The sequence below is a fragment of the Hyla sarda genome, chromosome 1 (assembly GCF_029499605.1).
Source record: "Hyla sarda isolate aHylSar1 chromosome 1, aHylSar1.hap1, whole genome shotgun sequence".
In the NCBI taxonomy this organism is placed as follows: domain Eukaryota; kingdom Metazoa; phylum Chordata; class Amphibia; order Anura; family Hylidae; genus Hyla; species Hyla sarda.
Genome location: NC_079189.1, coordinates 91,187,892 through 91,212,600, shown reverse-complemented (window position 1 = coordinate 91,212,600; position 24,709 = coordinate 91,187,892). Strand labels below are relative to the sequence as shown.

The 24,709-nt window shown below is 41.7% G+C and overlaps 2 protein-coding genes across 3 annotated transcripts in view; one reads left to right on the top strand and one right to left on the bottom strand.

Moving 5' to 3' along the window:
• Positions 1 to 22,720, bottom strand: part of NIPAL1 (NIPA like domain containing 1) — a 33,790-nt gene extending 11,070 nt beyond the window's left edge. Inside the window, exons 1-2 of one of the 2 annotated variants that reach the window (XM_056557576.1) lie at positions 22,566 to 22,720; positions 4,789 to 5,061 (exon numbers count right to left, since the gene is read on the bottom strand). In XM_056557576.1, the coding sequence (XP_056413551.1) occupies positions 4,789 to 5,061; positions 22,566 to 22,623 (331 nt within the window). In that variant the 5' untranslated portion in view covers positions 22,624 to 22,720. Of the gene's footprint in view, positions 1 to 4,788; positions 5,062 to 21,281; positions 21,350 to 22,565 lie in introns of those variants that run through there. The other variant, XM_056557580.1, reaches the window with a different exon arrangement.
• Positions 21,505 to 24,709, top strand: part of CNGA1 (cyclic nucleotide gated channel subunit alpha 1) — a 149,688-nt gene continuing 146,483 nt past the window's right edge. Inside the window, exon 1 of the mRNA XM_056557558.1 lies at positions 21,505 to 21,628. The gene's annotated coding sequence lies outside the window, so the exon portion shown is untranslated. The remainder of the gene's footprint in view (positions 21,629 to 24,709) is intronic.

Genomic DNA, 24,709 nt, shown 5'->3' with positions numbered 1-24,709 from the left:
TTTATTAATTTGCATTAATTCACACACTAGATTAAAAAGTCAGGGTGTCTCTATTTCCCTATGTAGGATTATCAATGAGCTAATAGCCCCATTGCCTCTTGACAAAGCCGTGTGAACGGTGAAACATGTCGAGGGGGGCTGCTATTTGATTATAAACACAGCGGTGTCCCTTCCCATCTGTATGGCACACTGCAGGTGCATACAGTATCTCAACAATTGAGTTACATTAGTACTCATTGATAATGAAATAGAGACACCCTGACTTTTTAATCTAGTGTGTGAATTAATACAAATTAATAAAGCGATATCTTTTTAATATATGGGAAATTAGGGAATTAGTGGATCACTGCGGTGATCTTTTGGTGAATAAAAGGGACAACTGTGCCATAAACAGCACACTAATAAACCATCTCTTCTTTACAGCTATTGATGAACCTTGAATGCCTTTCTAGGACCTCGGAATGAGACCACATACTGAACATTACTTTACATGCTTGTCAAAAACTCCCTAATATCAATACTAAAGGCCTCTGTCCAATTGATCTGATACGCTGAGCCAACTTCCCTAGTGACATGTGCAAAGCTGAACTTTATTCCTAGAAATCCATATTCATAGCTGGTTAAGATCAGAACATATCATCTTATAGCGACCAAAGAGAAGGAAACCTTCCCACACCGATGGGTATCAGTCTTCTAAAGGTCTGTGACCTCAACCAGATAGATTTCCTTCAGAAGCCTTGAACTTCCAACATCAAAAGCTGCCGGCATTTCCTCTTTTTCTTGTCTTTTACCGGAGGTCACATTACCTGACATGATAAGCTTTATGAACAAAAGTGATACTGAGATATCTAACCTTATAAAGAGCACAGATAACTAACAAAGGATTGATAAGATTTATATCTGCTGCCAACGAGACTGTTTCTTATCATGTGAACCAGACTATGGCTCAATAAATATTTTTTTTAATGCTAGTAATAAAAGGCCTATAGGGCTCTGCGTGCCATGTCTATGTGTCTGTAAGGCACAGCCAATCTCCTGCTGTACTGGTCCCATTCCACTGCATAGACATCTCCTTGGCCCCACCACTCATGGTGGATTAGGCAGTAGTGTACAGATGGGTTGAAGCTGCAGGTCTGCAGTGACCCACAGTATACAGGTAAAGATGGACATGGGAATTACCAGTTATAGCAGGGATGTTAAACAGGGCATTAAACATGGGACATTAAAAACATTGTCTTTCAGATGATAACCCATGCCGGCATGCCCTGTGGATGTCATAGACATGGTTCCCTGCTGGGGACCCACCTCTATGCGCCAGAACGAGACCTGCATTTTAAGAGCTGATCCTGCTCTGGTGGACCTGGTGCACTCACTCATTACATTAAATGGGTTATCCAGGAAAAAACTTTTTTTTATATATATCAACTGGCTCCAGAAAGTTAAACAGATTTGTAAATGACTTCTATTAAAAAAATGTTAATCCTTTCAGTACTTATGAGCTTCTGAAGTTAAGGTTGTTCTTTTCTGTCTAAGTGCTCTCTGATGGAATGTGTTTCGGGAACCACCCAGTTTAGAAGCAAATCCCCATAGCAAACCTCTTCTAAACTGGGCGGTTCCCGAGACACGTGTCCTCAAAGAGCACTTAGACAGAAATGAACAACCTTAAAGGGGTTATCCAGGAAAAAACTTTTATTTATATATCACCTGGCTCCAGAAAGTTAAACAGATTTGTAAATTACTTCTATTAAAAAATCTTAATCCTTTCAGTACTTATGAGCTTCTGAAGTTAAGGTTGTTCTTTTCTGTGTAAATCCTCTCTGATGACACCTGTCTCGGGAAACGCCCAGTTTAGAAGCAAATCCCCATAGCAAACCTCTTCTAAACTGGGCGTTTCCAGAGACACGTGTCATCAGAGAGCACTTAGACAGAAAAAAACAACCTTAACTTCAGAAGCTCATAAGTACTGAAAGGATTAATTTTTTTTAATAGAAGTAATTTACAAATCTGTTTAACTTTCTTTAGCCAGTTGATATATATATAAAAAAAAAAATCCGGGATAATCCCTGGATAATGTCAATTCAACTTCATTAATGTCATGTAATGTGGCATTTCTGTAGAAAAATATAGTGTATATTCCTAGATAAGTTTTCCCCAGGCAATAACAGTAGATCATCTAGAGTTAGTTAGTTTCTTATAAAAATAAAAAAAAAGGGTTGTCTTCATGAGAGGGGTTGTCCCACCAACAACACTTATAGGTGATAAGTGTGTGATTGTCTAGGGTCCGACAGTTGGGACTCCCAGCAATCTTGTAAATGGGGGTCCTGAGTTTCATCACATTGGGGGAAATTTATCAAAGGATTTAGACAGTTTTTTCCTGTCTAAATTTGTCGCACAGAAAGTCTCAGTCTAAATATGTGCGACTTTTCTGCGACTTTTGCTGTAGAGGATTTTTAGAACATGATGCATGCAAGTCTATTTTAGACGGAAATGCATTGGAAAATGCATTGGTGCTGAATTTATCAAGTGCGACTTTTGTGCGACAAGTCGCATAGGCTGAAAGTATGCCGAAATGTCAGACCATGTTGGAGCAGGTTTAAATGCAGTTTAAGCTGTAGACCCTGAAGTCTGAGCACAGAATTTATCAAGGGCTGGGAGACCTTTGATAAATTAGGAGCACAATAGACAGGAGAATACCACATACGCTGGTCTATAAGCATACCCAGAATAGACTAGATTAGGAAATGTCCCCCAGTGTGTTGGCAAATCACCATCCACTGAAGATTGCCAAGTAGAAGACTTGGCTATCTCTGACAGTCTCATAGACAATGAATGGAGCGCCAGTGTTTAAGACCACTCATATGCATAGGGAATCTGTGTTCTTGGTGGGTCATAATTTATGTAAACTACAGTTTACATATTTAAAGTGTCATTGTCACTTACAAAAACCTTTAAAGGGGTACTCTGGTGGAATTTATTTATTTATTTATTTTTATTAACTGGTGCCAGATAGTTAAACAGATTTGTAAATTACTTCTATTAAAAAATCTTGATCCTTCTAGTACTTATTAGCTGCTGAATACTACACAGGAAATTATTTTCTTTTTGGAACACACAGCTCTCTGCAGACATCACAAGCACAGTGTTCTCTGCTGACATCTCTGTCCATTTTAGGAACTGTCCAGAGCAGGATATGCTTGCTATGGGGATTTTCTCCTACTCTGGACAGTTCTTAAAATGGACAGAGATGTCCGCAGAGAGCACTGTGCTCGTGATGTAAGCAGAGAGCTCTGTGTTCCAAAAAGAAAAGAATGTAATCTGTAGTATTCAGCAGCTAATAAGTACTGGAAGGATTAAGATTTTTTAATCCTTCCAGTACTTATTACAAATCTGTTTAACTTTCAGGCACCGGTTGATTAAAAAACAAAAAGTTTACCACCAGAGTAACACTTTAAAGGGGTACTACCGTGCTGACAACTTATCCGCTATCTAAAGGATAGGGGATAAGTTGCCTGATGGCGCGGGGACCCCCGCGATCTTGCACGCAGCACCCCGCTCTCACCAGGCCCCGAAGCAAACATCCGCTCCGGGTCTGATGACGGGGCCGGTGATCGTGATGTCACAGTTCCGCCCCATGTGACGTCACACTCCGCCCCTCAATGCAAGTCTATAGCAGGGGGCGAGACCAGGACCTGAACACGCTCCGGGGCCTGATGAGAGCGGGATGCTGCGTGCGAGATCGCGGGGGTCCCCAGTGGCAGGACCCTGCGTGATCAGGCAACTTATCCCCTATCCTTTAGAAAGCAGATAAGTTGTCAGCACAGTAGTACCCCCTTTAACATGTCATAGAAACATGTTAAAGTTTTGATTGGTTGGGGTCTGGGTGCTTAGACCCGATAGATGGAATATATCAGGAGAATTGCTCAGCTAATGGCTTCTCTCCCTTACTGCATATAATATCTTATAACTAATACTGCAGCACTCTACAGATTTACAACAGGACATGAATGGAAAAAATATTTGTCTCATATTACTATTAAAGGAACACTAAACCTAGAAGAAAAAAATGAAAACAGGAAGCAATGGGAGAATAAAGAAGTAAGTGGTCAGTTCTACCAGTATTTTATGCTTGTTTTATTATTTATCTATTTATTTGTTGATCTAGCATTCCTTTAAAGGGTACCTCTCATCAAAAAAACTTTTGATATATTATAGATTAATGTATGCAGAATAACTTTACAATTGCATGTTATTAAAAAATATGCTTCTTTCTATTTAATTTTCCACTTTGAAGAAATGACCACTAGGGGTCTCCCTACCAGTCCTGGCAGCAAGCATTTCAGACTCATGCTGGAGTCCTAAACACTACGAGCTGCCAGTCTGCTTTGTTCACAAAGGAGAACACTTAGAGCTGCCAGCCTGCTTTGTTCACAGCCTGTTTGGCTGTGAACAAAGCAGGCTGGCAGCTCTCAGTGTTTAGGACTCCAGCATGAGTCAGAAATGCTTGCTGACAGGACTGATCGGGAAAAATACAATAGAAAGAAGCATATTTTTCATTAACATGCTATTGGAAAGTTATTCAACATTCATTAATCTAAAATATATCAAAAGTTTCTTTGATGAGAGGTACCCTTTAAGGCCAGCCGGTGTCAAATAGTCCTGTGACTTGACGTCGATATAACTGAGCCACGTCTTATCATACCGCTTGACACACATAGTTTCCAAATGCACGCTAATGCCATAAACCCTGACCTTTTCTTATCATGAACAAACAAGTATTATTTTCTATACCTGCTCTGGTGACTCCTTTGTCAGCCAATCGTAAAAGACCTTTCTTCTTCATAATAAAACTCGACCCAATAAATAAACTGGAGCTTATCGCCAGCATTAAACCAATGTAAAGGTTGTATTTGTTCCTAAAAGTAGCAATGCTCAGGTTAGTCTCATTGTCCGACTGGCTTATGTTCTGCAGGTGGAGGAAAGATGATGGGCTCTGTGATGTGTTCATGATCTGACACCATGCCTGGGAACCACTGTGATGGCACATCAGCGGTAACACCGCCCCTAGAAAGAGAAACATAGAGCAATTATTTATCAACAGTATAAGACAGTGGCCTTCAACCTGCGGACCTCCAGATGTTTCAAAACTACAACTCCCAGCATGCCCGGACAGCCGATGGCTGTCCGGGCATGCTGGGAGTTGTAGTTTTGCAACATCTGGAGGTCCGCAGGTTGAAGACCACTGGTATAAGAGAAGCTGACCATATTATAGGCTTTAAAGGGGTACTCCGGTGGAAAACAATTATTTTTTTTTCTAATAAACTGGTTCCAGAAAGTTAAACAGAATTGTAAATTACTTCTATATAAAAATCTTAATCCTTCCAGTATTTATCAGCTGCTGTATGTTCCACAGAAAGCTGTATAGTTCTTTTCTGTCTAACCACAGTGCTCTGTGCTGACACCTCTGTCCATGTCAGGAACTGTCCAGAGCAGGAGAGGTTTACTGTGGGGATTGGTTCTTGCTCTGGACAGGGTCTGACATGGACAGAGGTGTCAGCAGAGAGCACTGTGGTCAGACAGAAACGAACAATACAACTTTCTCTGGAGCATACAGCAGCTGATAAGTACTGGAAGGATTAAAGGGGTACTCCGGTGAAAACCTTTTTTCTTTTAAATCAACTGGTGGCAGAAAGTTAAACATATTTGTAAATTACTTCTATTAAAAAATCTTAATCCTTCTAGTATTTATTAGCTGCTGAATGCTACAGAGGATATTTTTTTTTTTTTGGAACACTGATGACATCACGAGCACAGTGCTCTCTGCTGACATCTCTGTCCATTTTAGCAACCATGCATAGCAGATGTATGCTAAGGGCAGCATGGTGGCTCAGTGGTTAGCACTGCTCCCTTGCAGTGCTGGGGACTTGGGTTCAAATCCCACTAAGGACAACAATAAATAAAGTGTTATTATTATTATAATAACGTCAGCAGAGAGAACTGTGCTCGTGATGTCATCAGAGAGCATTCCAAAAAGAAAAGAATTTCCTCTGTAGTATTCAGCAGCTAATAAGTACTGAAAGGATTAAGATTTTTTAATAGAAGTAATTTACAAATATGTTTAACTTTCTGCCACCAGTTGATTTAAAAGAAAAAAGGTTTTTACCGGAGTACCCCTTTAAGATTTTTAAATAGAAGTAATTTACAAATCAGTATAACTTTCTGGCACCAGCTGATTTAAAAAAATAAATAAAAAAAAAAAAAAAAAAAAGGAAGGAGCAATTCTATCCAGGACTGGATTTTACTGATGGTTAACCAACACAACGTAAGATCTGACAAGGGCCATAGCATACATACCATACAACAATACATACCATACTAGTAAGACATGTAATTACTATGTGGCCGTTGGAGATAGCGGGCCCAGCCTTCTTGATCCTATACAGTTTGTTACTGGGTAGAGTAAAAGAACTGTGTGGGACTCTTATTTCCATGGAAATGTAATTGTTCACAAACAAGAAGGTGAGGAATTAGCCCAAGGACCAGGAAAAGACACAATGATAAGGAGCTCCTTTATATCATTGCTGTGGACACTACATTGTATTCTACAATCACCACAGGGTTAAGATTGCCCTCAGGTCTCCTCCAAGTGCTGTAGCCTATGCTAAAGAGTGACACCTCCACAGGCAACTTTATATACTCTCCCATTAGTTGTCACACTACTTCCTTCATAACAGCTCCTAGCCAGGTGGAAAGAACCAACAAAATCTGCTGTTCTGTTACGCAACACATATACATATACAGTTATGGCCGTAAATGTTGGCACCCCTGAAATTTTTCAAGAAAATGAAGTATTTCTCACAGAAAAGGATTGAAGTAACACATATTTTGCTATACACAGGTTTATTCCCTTTGTGTATATTGGAACTAAACCAAAAAAGGGAGGAAAAAATCTAAATTGGACATAATGTCACACCAAACTCCAAAAATGGTCTGGACAAAATTATTGGCACCCTTTCAAAATTGTGGAAAAATAAGATTGTTTCAAGTATGTGATGCTCCTTTTAACTCACCTGGGGCAAGTAACAGGTGTGGGCAATATAAAAATCCCACCTGAAAGCAGATGAAAAGGAGAGAAGTTCACTTAGTCTTTGTATTGTGTGTCTGTGTGTGCCACACTAAGCATGGGCAACAGAAAGAGGAGAAGAGAACTGTCTGAGGACTTGAGAACCAAAATTGTGAAAAAAATATCAACACCCTCAAGGTTACAAGTCCATCTCCAGAGATCTAGATTTGCCTTTGTCCACAGTCCGCAACATTATCAAGAAGTTTGCAGTTTGTTCACTGTAACTAATTTCTCTAGGCGTGCACGGAAGAGAAAAATTGATGAAAGGTGTCAACGTGGGATAGTCCGAATGGTGGATAAGCAGCCCCAAACAAGTTCCAAAGATATTCAAGCTGTCCTGCAGGCTCAGGGAGCATCAGTGTCAGTGCGAACTATCCGTCGACATTTAAATGAAATGCTATGGCAGGAGACCCAGGAGGACCCCACTGCTGACACAGAGACATAAAAAAGCAAGACTACATTTTGCCAAAATGAACTTGAGTAAGCCAAAATCCTTATGGGAAAACGTCTTGTGGACAGATGAGAACAATATAGAGCTTTTTGGTAAAGCACATCATTCTACTGTTTACCGAAAACGGAATGAGGCCTACAAAGAAAAGAACACAGTACCTACAGTGAAATATGGTGGAGGTTCAATTATGTTTTGGGGGTTGTTTTGCTGCCTCTGGCACTGGGTGCCTTGAATGTGTGCAAGACATCATGAAATCTGAGGATTACCAACGGATTTTGGGTCGCACTGTACAGCCCAGTGTCAGAAAGCTGGGTTTGCGTCTGAGATCTTTGGTCTTCCAGCAGGACAATGACCCCAAACATACATCAAAAAGCCCCCAGAAATGGATGGCAACAAAGCGCTGGAGAGTTCTGAAGTGGCCAGCAATGAGTCCAGATCTAAATCCCATTGAACACCTGTGGAGAGATCTTAAAATTGCTTTTGGGAAAAGGCGCCCTTCCAATAAGAGAGACCTGGAGCAGTTTGCAAAGGAAGAGTGGTCCAACATTCCGGCTGAGAGGTGTAAGAAGCTTATTGATGGTTATAGGAAGCGACTGATTTCAGTTCTGTTTTCCAAAGGGTGTGCAACCAAATCCTTTCCTGTGAGAAATACTTCATTTTCTTGAAAAATTTCAGGGGTGCCAATGGCCATGACTGTATAAAGCCAGCTGAGGTATATCTTATTCATCTATGACTATGCAACAACAAGTAATATAACAGGTCCCAGTACAAATTAACCATGACAAAGTATATTATGAGATACTTGAGGGTGACTCACCCCTGAGCCGTACCTTATGTCAGAGCTTAAAGAAACTAACACATTGAGAAATCACTTTTAGGGTAGGGTCACACACAGTGCATCTGCAGCGTATTTCACGCTGCGTATGTACCCGCCGCCAGCAGTCACAGAGCGCCAACGGCGGGCGCATCCGCATTGTGAAATATGCTGCGGGTGCGCTGTGTGTGACCCTATCCTTAAATTGCTGCAAACCTAACAACAATAACAAGAACAAGTCTGAATCCAGCTACAAACAACATGGTAACAGGAGCAGCGGAGTAAACATGTCACCACCAGCCATTTTCATCTATAAAGGTTACCACTTTATGCCTTGTTCCTTGACTTTCTCTTCACAAGTCTCTTTGAAACACTTTTTTAAACTCAACGTCAGGATTAGATCTTACAGTGAATGTGATATCAGAAAATGATCTATTGTCTAAATCAAGTTTTTATGTTAATTATATTTTTTAAGAATTTATTTTATTTTATTTATTTTTCATTTTCCATCTTACTATGTATAATTTATAATAATTTTGAAATCTTGCAGTTTCTATTCTGGCCACTAGGTCTAAAACTAAGCTGAGACTTCCTGTTTTGTACAGGTCATTTCTCAGTGATACCTTTTTTTCTCAGCAATACAGTGAACAGGGACACCAGTATATAGATAACACTGCAACTACCACCATTCACAGCAGAGATCAGTATCCCCCTTCCTGTAGAATGACATCTGAAAGAGTCTCTAATTCATCTGAATGGGACATGTCCTGTCTTCCTGTCTATTGTTGTTAAAAACAGCTCAGGCAAGATGGCAGCTCCATAAAAATGTACAAAAAATGAAATAAAAAAATTTACAATCAGAAGACGGAAACAGATTAAAATAGATTTAAAAAGAACATGTTTCAATATCTATCTCTAATAAGGAAAAACCATCTAGGCGACACGTGCCTTTAAGGGTAGGGTCACGATAACGGGTCATTGGCGGATCCACAGCACAAAATACACTGCGGATCTGTTACGTGTGACCCTACCCTAAAGGTGGTTTCACAGTTGTCTGTTTAGATACAGACCAGTGAATCAATGCGCACTTTAATTTTCCTATTATTTTTATTGTTAATGTTATTTCAGAAGCCAAGTAGAAGTCAGTGACCAGTGTGTGAATATCCAATCGACCTAGCACATGTTTATTGTCTTTTAGTTTTCCATTATTGCCAGGGTTATAAAGTGTCATCATATGTACAATGAGATCAAAGTACAGGAAACCAGTCACTTAGCTAGAAACCTGGTGGAAAGTGTCTTCTTACAGGATGGCCGCCAGTCACATATCATAGGCAGCGCACAGCAATGCCCTCTCCTCTGGCTTTGGAGAAAAATCTGTTTTGTCCACAAAATGCAAATAGGGAAAATGCAAACACATTTCTGGACATGTGGGTGAGCGACTTATCCGACCAGTTAAAAATACACAGTCTAGGCACACTAGAGACAGTAACATAGACGATTGATGGCAGAGATCACATGGTACCACTAGTCTTTCCTTTTTTATCCTTCTATTATTTCCCTTTTATGTAATTTTATTTGCCTAGTTTGGTCTTTCTTAAAACAGCATTTTAAAACCGTTTTGAACATTTGATCCTCTAATGTTAAACAATTTATTGCAATGCTTTTGTTTTACAAACATTAGGACAAGGTTTTATAGGCTTCGGTAGATGATGGACTTGGACCCAAGGGGGTTAAACTGTTGTAATTGTAGTTATCTTTAAACAAGGCCGATAGAGTGGAGTGTCGGCTGTATAATACCACCAGCACCGGCAAGTGATGCCATAGGTGCAGCTTCTGTGCCACAGGACAGATGCCCTCATGTGCCCTGTTCATTGCCTTGGTAAATGAGTTTTCTGAATGGTATGGTAATGTTGGCCATTGTGCCTTTTATTCCAAAATCAGCAACTCTTATTTCTGACCCTTCAGAACTTTTCAAGAGGGGGCATCCTTAGAAATTTCCTCTTTGGAACTTGGCTGACCATTGCTATCCACTAGAATGCACACATTTATGGAATGCTTAATTTATATGCACTAAGAGAAGGACCTTCCTGCAACATTCTATGGCCTCAGAGAGATTTACTTCTAAACGTATGTGCTAGGGCTTCTCTTTTCACAATCTGCAATGTCCTCATTATAACATGTCCAGTACTCCTTGTCTACTATTGGCCGCATATTACTGCTCGCCCCCACTTTCTTCCTCCTCTCTCTCTCTTGGGTGTTTTTCTTTGTTGAGAGGTTATATTTGCATGGCATTTTATTAGAAGATATACATCTACTTCACTGTACTTAAAAAATATAAGCACAAACAGGTAGCACACCAGCTCACCCACCACGGGTCGGCCACAGCCCGTATACGTGCAGGACAGCACCAGAAATCAAGGTAAATGAAGAAATCCAGATTGGAAACATTACTTAAACCTTGGAAAAGTGTATTCCAAATTCGACATAAATACATAGGATAATGTACAGGAAATTACGTGTTTCAGGTGCAGTCACCCTTAGTCAGGCATTGCCTCTGAAACGCCTCATTTCCTGTCCATTATCCTGTGTATTCATGTTGAATTTGGAATAAACTTTTCCAAGGATTTAGTAACATTGCCGGGCTGGATTTTCTTTGTTTATATAAAAAAATTGAAGGAAATTTTAAATAAACTATAACTAAGAAATATCTGTAAAGAATACTTAATAGGTTTTCCAGGTTTAGAAAAAAAGAAGTTTCTTATTGTTTTAAGAATACAAGGCTGTATTTGGTTTTGCAGCCTATGGTTGAAAGGTCAAGTGAAAGGGGCTGAGCTGCAATACCAGTCGCAGTACTTGGCTGTTTCATTAGCTCTATATGGCGGCAGGGTACATGTCTGACCATTGCTCCACTCAAGCTACTCTGTATTGCAGGAGGGCAGTAAGTAGGAATACAGGGTCCAGGACCCCACAGCTATCAGATACAGTATAATAGAATGCTTATTATTCTTCCCTAAATGTATTTTATTTAGGGAAATGCTTGTCGACTAACACTGAACACAACATACTCTTAAAGGCCATGTTCACACATGATGTGTTTGAAGCAAATATGTAACTTGGATTTCACAACAAAAACTTGCAACAAAGTACAGCGCGTGTGAATGGGATATTACAGAATCTCAGCATCAGGACATGCTGTCAATTTTTGGATTAGATTTATTGTGGATTGGCTGTGGATTTACCAACTGTAAATGGTGAAAACAATGGTGATCAATTCTGCATAGAAAAAGTCATGGCTTATTTTACGCTTCTAGTCCTAGATCTCCTACAATGAAAAAATCATGATGCAATTCTACATTTATTAGCATAGTGGCTTTACATACGAGATTTCACAGCTGGAGCTTCGCTTTTGAGGCAAATGGGAAAAACGGCAGAACAGTATAAAACGGAATTTCTTAATAATTCCATTTACTACAACATCTGGCCAGAACCTAAAAAATTTCAGAAAAGATGCCTAATTGCATCCTCACATTTTGCCGCAGGGTTGATGATGGTTCCGAGCATGGCCTGAAAGAATTCCCAATATATCTATGACTTAATGTGGAAGGTGAGTGATTGGTTCATTACGAGATTTTGCATTGTCAAAAATAAAATATGGCATGTATTATAGGAGTATAATAACAATAAATGTGTCATCATACTCATTACCATCTGGATAAAAAAAAGTCACAATACTTGCCTGGCTTTACTTATTGGCCTTCCAAGCGATTTCAATCGTCTGTGAAGAGCAGCATTAACTGGGTGTGGTTGGACTACTCTGCCGGAGCCACCATACTTATGGGTACCAATGCAGTCTCCTAGGCCAAGATTTGACTAATTAGGTACAATAAGATATAATGAACCAATAAGTTTTCCCAACTAGATCACTGTCATGGCTATAGCATACAAATGGTAATTCTAAAAACCGTAACCGTTCAACAGAAGACAATCCCATGTGGTGCTGACTTTGGAGCCAGTCACGGCTACAGTAGTCCCTCAAGTTACAATATGAATTGGTTCCAGGATGACCATTGTATGTTGAAACCATTGTATGTTGAGACCAGAACTCTATGGAAACCTGGTAATTGGTTCTAAAGGCACCAAAATGTCATCCAAAAATAGGAAAAAGTGAGGATTAAAGAAAAATAAGTAGATAACAGGAGCTTCTTCAGGGTCCTGTACAATACACACAATGTTGATGGAGTCGCCCTCACCTGGTGTCCAAAGGAGCAGGTAACCCTGGTACAGGTAAAGAGTACAGAACATGTAATACCTCCCTGTACTGTAGGGGGGGGGGCTACCAGACACCAGTCAGTGCATACACTTCAGTAATACAGGGGTTTTACCAGTGAATGGCTGGAAGATCTGACCAATCAGAATGGACATTGACAGGTTATGCAGATCTGGACTGTCCGTAACATTGTATGTTGAGTCTTGTTTTGAACTTACAATGGTCCAGAAAAGATCATTGTATGTTGAAACTATTGTCTGTTGAGGCCATTGTAAGTTGAGGGATCACTGTATTTCTTATGTGATGACTCGCAAATAACCTATCAAACCGTCCTTATGATTTGACAGCTGAAGACCCTGAGAGGTACCCTCAGAGTAATTGTCTCTGGTGTGCTCAAGGTACTCCAACATATAACTCCCTGGACATCCATCTGATTTAAGGGAAAATCAGGTCTAATCATTTTAGTCTAATGGCCCTTTAAGACAGGCTGACCCATTCCCCAATATAAGTGCTGATCTCATATTGGGTGTAATAGGGCCCTAGCTTTTGGGGTGTAATGTCTGATCTGAGTATTCATGTAGGAGTCTGTACACATGGACAGAATCACTGCAGAGTAAACCAATACTTAATAAGTACCATCAGAAGGACAGGTCTCTAACAACACAAGATCACTGTTAAACTGCATACAAACAGCAATGCAAATATGCCCTTAAGCGGTGGAGCAGTATGTTGTGACACTACAGCCAAAGAAATAGAACTTGGGTTCCATGGGTTCACAATGGGACATGTTGTCAGCAAATATCTGAAACAATGGCAGCCCTGGACAACAACACAGACTGACGCATTGATAGTAAAGCAATACTGTTCAGCTGACAGTGTCTGATATATCGGTCAAATGGACATTTGCATCTTATTGCTTAATTGTTACCATATTTCGACTTAAGAAGAATATACTTTTTATAGTACATTCTGTTTTATGGTGGGCTGCCACGAGATGGACTACAGTGGTTGGAAACCAGGATGAAAGCCTCCTGGGCTGGCAATCACAGGGGGTAGTACAGCTGAGGTTATAGGCTCTGGATGGGCCTAGTACTGGCATTGGATGGCTCACTGTCATGCCAGTGTACTATACTACTAAGATAAGAGAAAGGAGCCTTGTGATGTGTTGAAGAGCAGTGTTTGCTTTTACTTAAGAAGACTAAAGATTGCTCATGTTTATTGGTAATGGCATTATATATTTGTTATGTTACACAGTATAGAAATTTTGATCCTTTACAAGTACCACCAAGAGTGCCCTACTTTCTCTTGACAAAGTCAGTGGTGAAACATGTTGAGGGGGCCGAGAATTTAAGGGATAACCCCATGGAAAACTTTTTTTTTTTTTAAATCAACTGGTGCCAGAAAGTTAAACAGATTTGTAAATCACTTCTATTAAAAAATCTTAATCCTTCCAATACATTTTATTGGCTGTGTACTACAGAGGAATCCAAAAAAGAAATGCATTTCCTCTGATGTCATGACCACAGTGCTCTCTGCTGACCTCTGCTGTCCATTTTAGGAACTGTCCAGAGCAGGAGAAAATCCCCATAGCAAACATTTGCTGCTCTGGACAGTTCCTAAAATGGACAGAGATGTCAGCAGAGAGCACTGTGGTCATGACATCAGAGGAAATGCATTTCTTTTTTGGATTTCTCTTTAGTATACAGCCCCTAAAAAGTACTGGAAGGATTAAGATTTTTTTAATAGAAGTGATTTACAAATCTGTTTAACTTTCTGGCACCAGTTGATTTAAAAAAAAAAAAAGTTTTTCACGGGAGTACCCTTTAAGTTTTAAATCCAGAGCTTTACTCCTATATTCTACAGATGCATGAAGTTAATGTAACATAGTAACATAGTTCATAAGGTTGAAAAAAGACCAAAGTCTATCACGTTCAACCTATATCCCTAATGAGTCCCTACTGAGTTAATCCAGAGGAAGGCAAAAAACTCTCATACTAGAGGTAAAAAAATTCCTTCCCAACTCCAATATGGCAGTCAGAATATATCCCTGGATCAACGTTCTGTCCCTATAATTCTAATTTACAAAACCAGCAATGTTCATACTCTCCAAAAATGCATCCAGACCCCTTTTAAATTATTTTAGAGAGTTCCCCATGACTACCTCCTCCGGGAGAGAATTCCACAGTCTCACTGCTCTTACAGTAAAGAACCCCCTGTCTGTGCTGGTGTAGAAATCTTCTTTCCTCTAAACGGAGAGGATGACCCTTGTTATAGATACAGTCCTGGGTATAAATAGATCATGGGAGAGATCTCTGTACTGTCCCCTGATATATTTATACATAGTTATTAGGTCTCCCCTAAGCCTTCTTTTTTCTAAACGAAATAACCCTAATTCTGATGATCTTTCTGGGTACTGTAATCCTCCCATTTCCCGTATTACCCTGGTTGCCCGTGTTTGAACCCTCTCTAGCTCCACTATATCTTTCTTGTACACTGGTGCCCAGTACTGTACACAGTATTCTATGTGTGGTCTGACTAGTGATTTGTACAGTGGTAGAATTATTTCCTTGTCATGGGCATCTATGCCCCTATTGATGCACCCCATGATTTTATTTGCCTTGGCAGCAGCTGCCCGACACTGGTCACTACAGCTAAATTTACTGTTAACTAAAACTCCCAAGTCCTTTTCCACGTCAGTCGTCCCAAGTGTGCGCCCATTTAATACATAATCCCAGGCCAGATTTTTCCTCCCCATGTGCATTACCTTACATTTATCAGTGTTGAACCTCATCTGCCACTTCCCAACCCAAGCCTCCAACCTATCCAGATCCATTTGTAACAGTGCCCTGTCCTCTATTGTGTTTACGGCTTTACAGAGTTTAGTATCATCTGCAAAGATTGCTACTTTACTATTCAACCCCTCTACAAGGTAATTAATGAATATATTAAATAGGACAGGACCCAATACTGACCCCTGTGGTACCCCACTAGTTACAGTCACCCAATTAGAATATGTACCATTAATAACCACCCTCTGTTTCCTATCACTGAGCCAGTTACTTACCCACTTACACTCATTCTCCCCCAGCCTCATCCTTCTCATTTTATGCACCAACCATTTATGTGGAACCGTATCAAATGCTTTGGAAAAATCCAGATATACGACATCCAGCGATTCCCCCTGGTCCAGTCTGGAGCTCACCTCCTCATAAAAGCTGATCAGGTTGGTTTGACAGGACCGATCCCTCATAAAGCAATGCTGATATGGAGTCATACATTTATTTGTATCAAGATATTCCAAAATAGCATCTCTTAGAAAACCCTCAAACAATTTACATACAACCGGGTTAAACTAACTGGTCTATAATTCCCGGGGTCACCTTTTGTCCCTTTTTTAAATATTGGCACCACATTTGCCATGCGCCAGTCCTGGGGAACAGTCAGTATCGTGCTGTACTATTCAGCACTAATATTTTAAATGATGCTATTGTGTTCAATAATTCTAATTAAGCTTATGGGTTTTTAATATATGGGAAAGGTGGGTATTTTTGGATTACCTAAATGGTGATCTATGGGTATATGAATTTGAATTTACCCTCCATATATTGGTCTGTATACTGTGTTGCCACCAAAGTCACATTGTGGTAGCTGGGTAAATGAATTGGTGACAGGGGGACAGCTACTGGAGGAGGCACAGAGGTGAGCTAGAACCAAGGAAAACCTAACATAGCGTAGGAAGTAGAACATGGTGACACATATGCTTCACATCACCATGGCGAGAGGACTTTGTTTTTTGGGCGGACAAGGAGCTAACAAAGGTCCATTAGTGACATTTGCTCTTGTCTAATCCTGTGGATGTAATGCAGTCTTTCCCAACCAGGGTGCCTCTAGCTGTTGCAAAACTACAACTCCCAGCATGCCCGGACAGCCTTTGACTGTCCGAGCATGCTAGGAGTTTTAGTTTTGCAACAGCTGGAGGCTCCCTGGTTTGGAAACATTGATGTACTGTTTAGGCTGAGGGTGCATTCACACCACGTTTTTGCAATATGGTTCCCGTATCAGGTTTTTGAGGAAAAACTGATTCCTCAAAGCCGGACTAAACTGTATCAAAACATGTGTACAAATTATAACCCGCATAGAGTTAAAAACCGTATAAGGTTTAAAAAATGATGTCCAGTTGCATCTGTTTTTTAAGAAAAAAACATATACGTTTTTAACTTTTCACTCCATTATGAATAAAGTTTCACTTGTTTGATTGAAATTCCAAGAAAAAAAAAACTGTGCAAAGTCAAAAACCGTATGGTGAAAACCGGATGGAACCGTTCGCACATACAGTTCTGTACGGTTCCCATTGACTCCCATGTTTAAAAAAAATGTATACGGTTTAATACAATTTTTCACCCAGACCAAAAACCGTGGTAGGCTACAGTTTTGGATACGGGAAAAACCGGATGCATCTTTTGGCATACGGTTTTCAATGGAGAGTCAATGCACATGGTTTTCAATACGGTTCCATACGGTTTTCACATAGTAAATGTATACGGGAACTATATTGCAAAAACGTGGTGTGAATGCAGCCTGACACTGATGCTGTGCGGCTAAAGTGTACCGACAACCTTTGCAGATATACTGTATATGTTCTTTTTTTCTTCTGGCATTTTTTTTCAAAGATTAGATTTCACTACAAGACGTGAAGAACACCAGAAAAAATACATGGTGCAAAAATAATAATAATCATAAAAAAAAAAAAGACCACCAAAAACACTTGTAAAAATGCTTTACATTCAAGGTGTTTACTGCAAGTGAATATAATAATAAAAAAATGTGGCCTTATATTAATACATATCTATGTGTGTATGTGTGCATGCCACTGAATCTGTAGGGTGCAGAAGGTGCTGTGCCCCAGGACATGCTTGACGTAATCTAGACCATAATAGCGGTGTACATTTTTTAAGTTTGGTATGTTTTTGATACCTTAGGCAATACATGGCGTGATGGGCTTGTCCAAACATAGAACAATGTAAATCTGTGACCCTGCCCTGAAACTAAACTCTGTACAGATATTGTGGAAAAGGTCAGTTGTGTGTGTATCTGTGAGTGTGTATGTGTTACGCCGAGCGCTCCGGGTCCCTGCTCCTCCCCGGAGCGCTCGAGGCGTTCTCCTCTCTGCAGCGCCCCGGTCAGACCCGCTGACCGGGAGCACTGCACTGTCACTGCCGGCGGGGATGCGATCCGCGTAGCGGGACGCGCCCGCCCGTGGGTCGCATCCCAATCTACTCACCTGTCCTGTTACCCGGCTGTCACATCCCGGCGCGCGCGGCCCCGCTGGCTGTCTGAGATTTAAAGGGCCAGTGCACCACTAATTGGTGCCAGGCCCAATCAGTGTCTATCAGCTTCCCTGCTCCTTGTGTATATAAACCCACTTCCCCTTCCTGTCCTCGCCGGATCTTGTTGCCTTGTGCCTAGTGTGCCTAGAGTTTTGTGAGAGCCTTTACCAGTGTTTCCAGACCTTCTGCCGTTGCCCTTGACTACGAAGCTTGCCGCCTGCCCTGACCTTCTGCTACGTCTGACCTCGCCTTTGTCTAGTCCTCCTGTACCACGCCAGTCTCAAGCAGTCAGTGAGGTTGAGCCACTACCGGTGGACACGACCTGGTTGCTACAGCCGCAGCAAGACCATCCCGCTATGCGGCGGGCTCCGGTGAAAACCAGTAGCAACTTAGAACCGGTCCTCCGGTACGGTCCACGCCAATCCCTCTCTGACACAGAGGATCCACCACCAGTGTCCTCGCTGCATACCAGTCCGGATCCTGACAGTATGTGTGTGAGTGTGCATGTGTGAATGTGTATGTGTGTGTGAGTGTGTGTGTATGTGTGTGTGTGTATTTGTATGTGTGTCTATGTGTGTGTGTATTTGTGTGTGTGTGAGTGTGTATGTGTGTGTCTATGTGTGTGTGTATTTATGTGTGTGTGTGTGTGTGTATGTATGTGTATATGTGTATGTATGTGTGTGTGTCTGTGTGTGTGTCTATGTGGATGTATTTCTATGTGTGTGTGTATGTGTGTGTATGTGTGTCTATTAGAGATGAGCGAACTTACAGTAAATTTGATTCGTCACGAACTTCTCGGCTCGGCAGTTGATGACTTATCCTGCGTAAATTAGTTCAGCCTTCAGGTGCTCCGGTGGGCTGGAAAAGGTGGATACATTCCTAGGAAAGAGCCTCCTAGAACTGTATCCACCTTTTCCAGCCCACCGGAGCACCGGAAAGCTGAACTAATTTATGCAGGAAAAGACATCAACTGCCGAGCCGAGAAGTTTGTGACAAATCGAATTTACTGTAAGTTCGCTCATCTCTAGTGTCTATGTGTGTGTGTGTGTGTGTGTGTGTGTGTGTGTATGTGTGTGTGTCTATGTGTATACACAAGAGTACAGACAGTTGTCTTCTGTATTGATGTCAGAGTTTCATTGTGCAGGTTGCAGGGCCCTTCCTTTTCATCTCTAGCTGACTCATTGTATGAGCTCTCCTGTAACCACACACACCATGTACAGGACGGGATGATGTCACCACCAGGGGAAAGCACACGCACTGATTTGTCACCTCACCTTTGTGACTACACAGTCCACATCACCCCATAGCTATGAACCAGCTTTATGAATAACTTATTTACTGCATTTCCCAAAACAAACAAACCTTACAACATTATTATGAATCAGGCAAAATAAAGCACTATTCACATTAGTCACAGTTCACTGATGTAAACACTAGAAACTATGCAAAGAAAGAATTGGAATATCTGGGATTGTAACTTGATCTTATCCTTATATATTGTATTACGTGTACTATGTGGGGGTTCATGTGTCTGTTTTGGCCCACCCTCCATATAGAGACCCTGATGACAGATTGCAGGTTTTCCCCGAGTCCACCTTACTTCATAGAATGATGCTGCTGGGAGGCCCATGATCACTTGCTATTGTGGGTTAGACTAAATTCATTCCATGTCTGGTATTTATGTTTGGCAGATGCCATTTGTTCCTGCCTAAAGCATTTGCTATTTGCTTTTGGTTCTTCATGGGGTACTCCATTGCTGTATACCCCTAAACATAGGGGATTAGTGTCTGGGGGGGGGGGTCAACCACTGGGACCCCTTGTTCTCTCCGCACCACTCCATGCACAGCTTACTGTTGACCAAGGCACGAAGCTATGGCCAACACACCCCTCCATGTATCTCTATGGGACAATGGCTGTGTGAGACAGCAGAAATGTCGCTGTGATGCAGTGAATAAAGCCCTACACTATTTCACTGCAAACCTTGGAGTGCTGCTATCTTCTTTGTATCTATCTATCTATATCTATTGTAACAGGTCTCGGCAGGTGGTGGATCCTCTGGGCCTGTGTGGATGATGACGTGAGTCGTCCCAGGGAGCGGAGTCTAAGGTGCTGCAGGTTTTCAGAGCGGGATGGTGTTGCTGCGGCAGGCGGCACTCAGGTCGCTACCCCTAGCACGACTCATCCACATAGGTAGCTGGGAGGTAGCGTGGCACAGAAGGGACTAGCAGGACGTGGCAAAATGGCAGTAGGTCAGGGCTGGTAACACAGATGCAAGTACACAGTGACAGACACAGGACTTCCATTATGGCACTAGGTAACTAAAGATCCGGCAGGGAACCAAGGGAGGAGCTGATATTTAAGGACAGGGGACAGGTGTAGACACTTGATTAATTGAGCACTGGCCCTTTAAGTGAAAGAGCACTGGCGTGTGCTCCCTAGGAGGCGGGGGTACACGCGCTGGGGCTGCGAGGACATGGAGAGGCGGAAGATGGGCTGGGATTTGCATGCAGGTGCATCCCGCGATGCGAATCTGAGTCCCGCCGGCAGAGGGGACATAAGCAGAGAGCGCTCACGGCCGGCGTGTCTGGCCGGAGCGCAGGTATAACATCTATCTATATGTCTGTCTGACTATCTATCTACAGTATCTATCTTTTGCATATCTATCTCTCTATCTCATATCTATTTCATATCTATCTCTCTATCTCATATCTATCTCTATCTATCTCATATCTATCTCATATCTATCTCTCTATCTCATATCTATCTATCCTGGATCCTTTTGTTTAGCATGGTGGAGTACACATTTGGGGATATACAAGGTAATCTGTTAATGAATTGTTGATCACTACAAACTCATATTAATCCATTGTATAACATACTCTGGAAAACCTTAAAAAAAACTGTAAAAAAAATGATTCATAAGAAAAAATAATCCATGTCCAGGTGTGACAGTCAAGACATAGTTCATTTAAGCTGCTGGTGTCCTCAAAAAGTGATCTGGACAAAAAGGATGGACACAAGAAGTATGGAGACCTTGGAGACCCCCTCCCCCAATGATCTCCAGAACAGGACCCGGCTCTCAGAGAGGAGCGTGTGATTCTGATGGCATGTACTCCATTCATTCCTATGGCATCGCATGTCCTCTATAGCAAATGGACCCCATTCTGGAGATTGCAGGGAATCCAACCAATGAGACTGTTCTGGAGAACGCAGGGGGGTTTCATTTGTTGGTCCCCCCCCCCCCCCCCCCAAATCAAACTCTTCTCTCCCATCCTGTGCATTGGGGATAAGTTGTGTTTTACCAGGAACATTGTATTCAAAGCTACAGACTCATTGGGGGAGATTTATCAAAACCTGTCCAGAGGTAAAGTTGCTGAGTTGCCCCTAGCAACCAATAAGATCTCTTCTTTCATTTTTCCGAGGCATTTTTAAAAATGAAAGAAGCGATCTGATTGGTTGCTATGGGCAACTCAGTAACTTTTCCTCTATACAGGTTTTGATAAATCTCCCCCATTGTCTTAAATATTTTTCTCATACTATACATAACAAACTATCAACAATCTTTAACTTGTATTCCATTACATGTTGGGAAACTACACAGCAGACACAGGCTTGGAGTCATATGTACAGAGCACCCACAAAGTAACAGGTAACATCGCTATGAACACACAAACGTATTGTGAAAACACAGACACAACTACACATTGTACCTCAGTGTATTATTACAACAGACAGACCATCGCTATAAACCAATCTTCACAAATTGTATCAAATTGCTTGAAAACAAACACACAACAATGTGTTACTCTGTTTCACTACAACTCCAAGCATGCGCTGTCAGTCACAGGGTAGGAGAGCAATGCTATATACTGCACAGGTTGTACAACACTGCATAAATAAACCCAGGCAAAAACAATCACACAATGTATCACTTTCTTTAATTACAACTCCCATCATACACTGACTCTCTCTCTCACACACACACACACCACACACCACACACCACACACATTACACACACACACTACACACACTACACACACACACACACATAAACACAAACACACACACCACACACACACACATGCGCACACACACATATACACACCACACACATACACACACACACATACACACCACACACATACACACCACACACACTACACACACTACACACACACATAAACACAAACACAAACACACACACCACACACACCACACACACCACACACATACACACCACACACACACACACACACACACACATATACACACCACACACATACACATACACACCACACACACTACACACACTACACACACACACACACACACATACACACTACACACACACTACACACACACTACACACACATTACACACATACATACACACCACACACATACACACACACACACACACACACACACTCTTCCTCCTTAGCAACAGACAAGAGATCTATCTCTTATACGAAATACAAAGCAACAGGTGCCAGTCCCCTCCTTAAGTTACAGTATAAAGTGTCCCACAAGTAAACACACAGTAATATGGGCGCTGGCTGAGCAGGTAATGGAGCTGACACTCACCTGAGCTACACAGGGCTCCTGCAGGCACATCTATCAGAGCTGGAGGTGACTCTCCCATTCTTCAATCCAGGAATGATTCCCCTGTACTGTTCCCTCCAGGTTCCCCTGTCCCCTGACACTGCTGTCACTACTGTGCTGTCAGCCCTGGACCTGCCTCTTCCCTGCCTTCTCCTCACTGTGACTCAATGAGGTTCACACCCACTACAGTGCTCAGGAGCTCTCACTCTTGTAGTCATCTGTCTATTACAGTGGTCCCCAAACTGTGGCCCTCCAGATGTTGCAAGACTACAATTCCCAGCATGCCTGGACAGCCATGGCAGCCAGGAGACGATCAGACAAGGTTAGGAAACAAGCCAAGCCCTGAGCAGAGGAATACATGGATCTGTAACACACTCCTTGTACTTAATAGGAACCAATAAACCTTATTGTTCAAGCAAGAAGTAATGAAAGTTAGGTCATTAAAGGAGTTATGCAGTATAACAGTACTAAGTGTCAGATTGCAGGGGGTCCAACTGCTGGGACCTCTGCCACCTCCTGTACGGCGCCCCGGTTCTCCTTGTGAATGGGGGCATGTCGACTACCCCCTCCATGTGAGAGCCGGAGGAACAGCGTTTGGGTATCTCAGGCTCTCCCATAGAGATGCATGGAGGAGGTATGTGGGCCACTGCATTGACGCAGAGAGCCGGGGCGCTGGGCAGGAGATCGAGGGGTGTCCCAGCAGTCAGATCCTGTGGAAAGAGGATAAGATGGGGAATAAACTACCTTGCACCTGTGTATCATGCATGCCCTTGCCCTTACTCGACCACTGCTCTTAACACCTCCGTGGCCAGAACGGCCAAGTTTGCAGGCAATTTCATAGAAACGACCATCCTGCTTGTCTCAATCTAATGATAAACCACTTTGGAAAGTGTGTAAACTGGGCAAAATGTCATTGAGAGCATCATAGTAGCAAGTCAGCACTGAATGATCTCTTACCAAAAATACCCAAAAGTAGCCTCTGAGAGCCTTTTATTATAGAGCAATGGGAAGAGCACTTTTCTCCCTCTTTTGACAAGACCCAGTGCCTAATTAGACCACATTATTCACTGTATTATTATTATTATTATTATTTTTATTTTTTTAGAGGATCTATGTGGGGGTCATTATCTATCTGGGGGCACTACCTAATCAGAGCTTTCCCTACCTGGGGGCACTATCCAGCTAGGGATATGACCCATTTGGGGCCACTATCAACTGGGGGCATTACCTATCGGGGGGGCATTACCTATTACCTGCGTACTGGGGTCATTACCCACTACCTACTGGGGCTCTACCTACTACCTACCAACTGGGGGCATTACCTACTACCTACCTGCTGCAAAACCGTATATATGCATTTACATATCTACAGTTTTGCAGCAATCTGACATTTCTATCTAGGTAGACTATTTTTTAGTCAGAGTGTACATTTGTTGTCCACAGTAGTGCACATATTTCACATAGTACAATGTCCATTAGTCAATGGGAAACACAATCATTGGTTGTGTCAAGTCCTCCAGAGATCATTGAGTGGCTTTCAGCTCTGGCTAATAGAGGAACACCCCAACATGACACATGGACAAAAGTGTAGTTGAATGTACACCCTCTATAAGATCACCCATGCTCATTTTTTTAAAGGTATTAAGAAAAAGTATTCCCATGGTGAATGCACTGGTCATAGTAGCACACCTTATGACACTACCAATTAATTTCTCATGCAAGGGGTTGTGGCTGGTGCCACATTAAGGGTGGAAACTTGCCCTAGAAGAAGTAGCCCCTCCTGATGTTAATACTGCCCCTTGCTCTTTGTATGCACTTGGCTAGGTATATGGGTTGATCAATGGTATCATTGCTGTATGATTTATTATGTAATATAGGTTGGCTTGGCACATGTTTGGCAGTAAATATGTTTACATTCTGCTAGAAAGTATTGTTTTGTATTTCTATAATTAGCAGGAGGATGGGAAAGTGCTAAAATTATGTATGTTGTACATAGTAGGTTGAACCCAGTATGTGAGCAGGTAAAGAAATGGTGGATCTGTTTTAAGTTAATATAGATCCTCTGAAAGGATTTGTAATAATCTGCAGTTTATTCGTCACATACCGTACTATTACCAGATATTAGA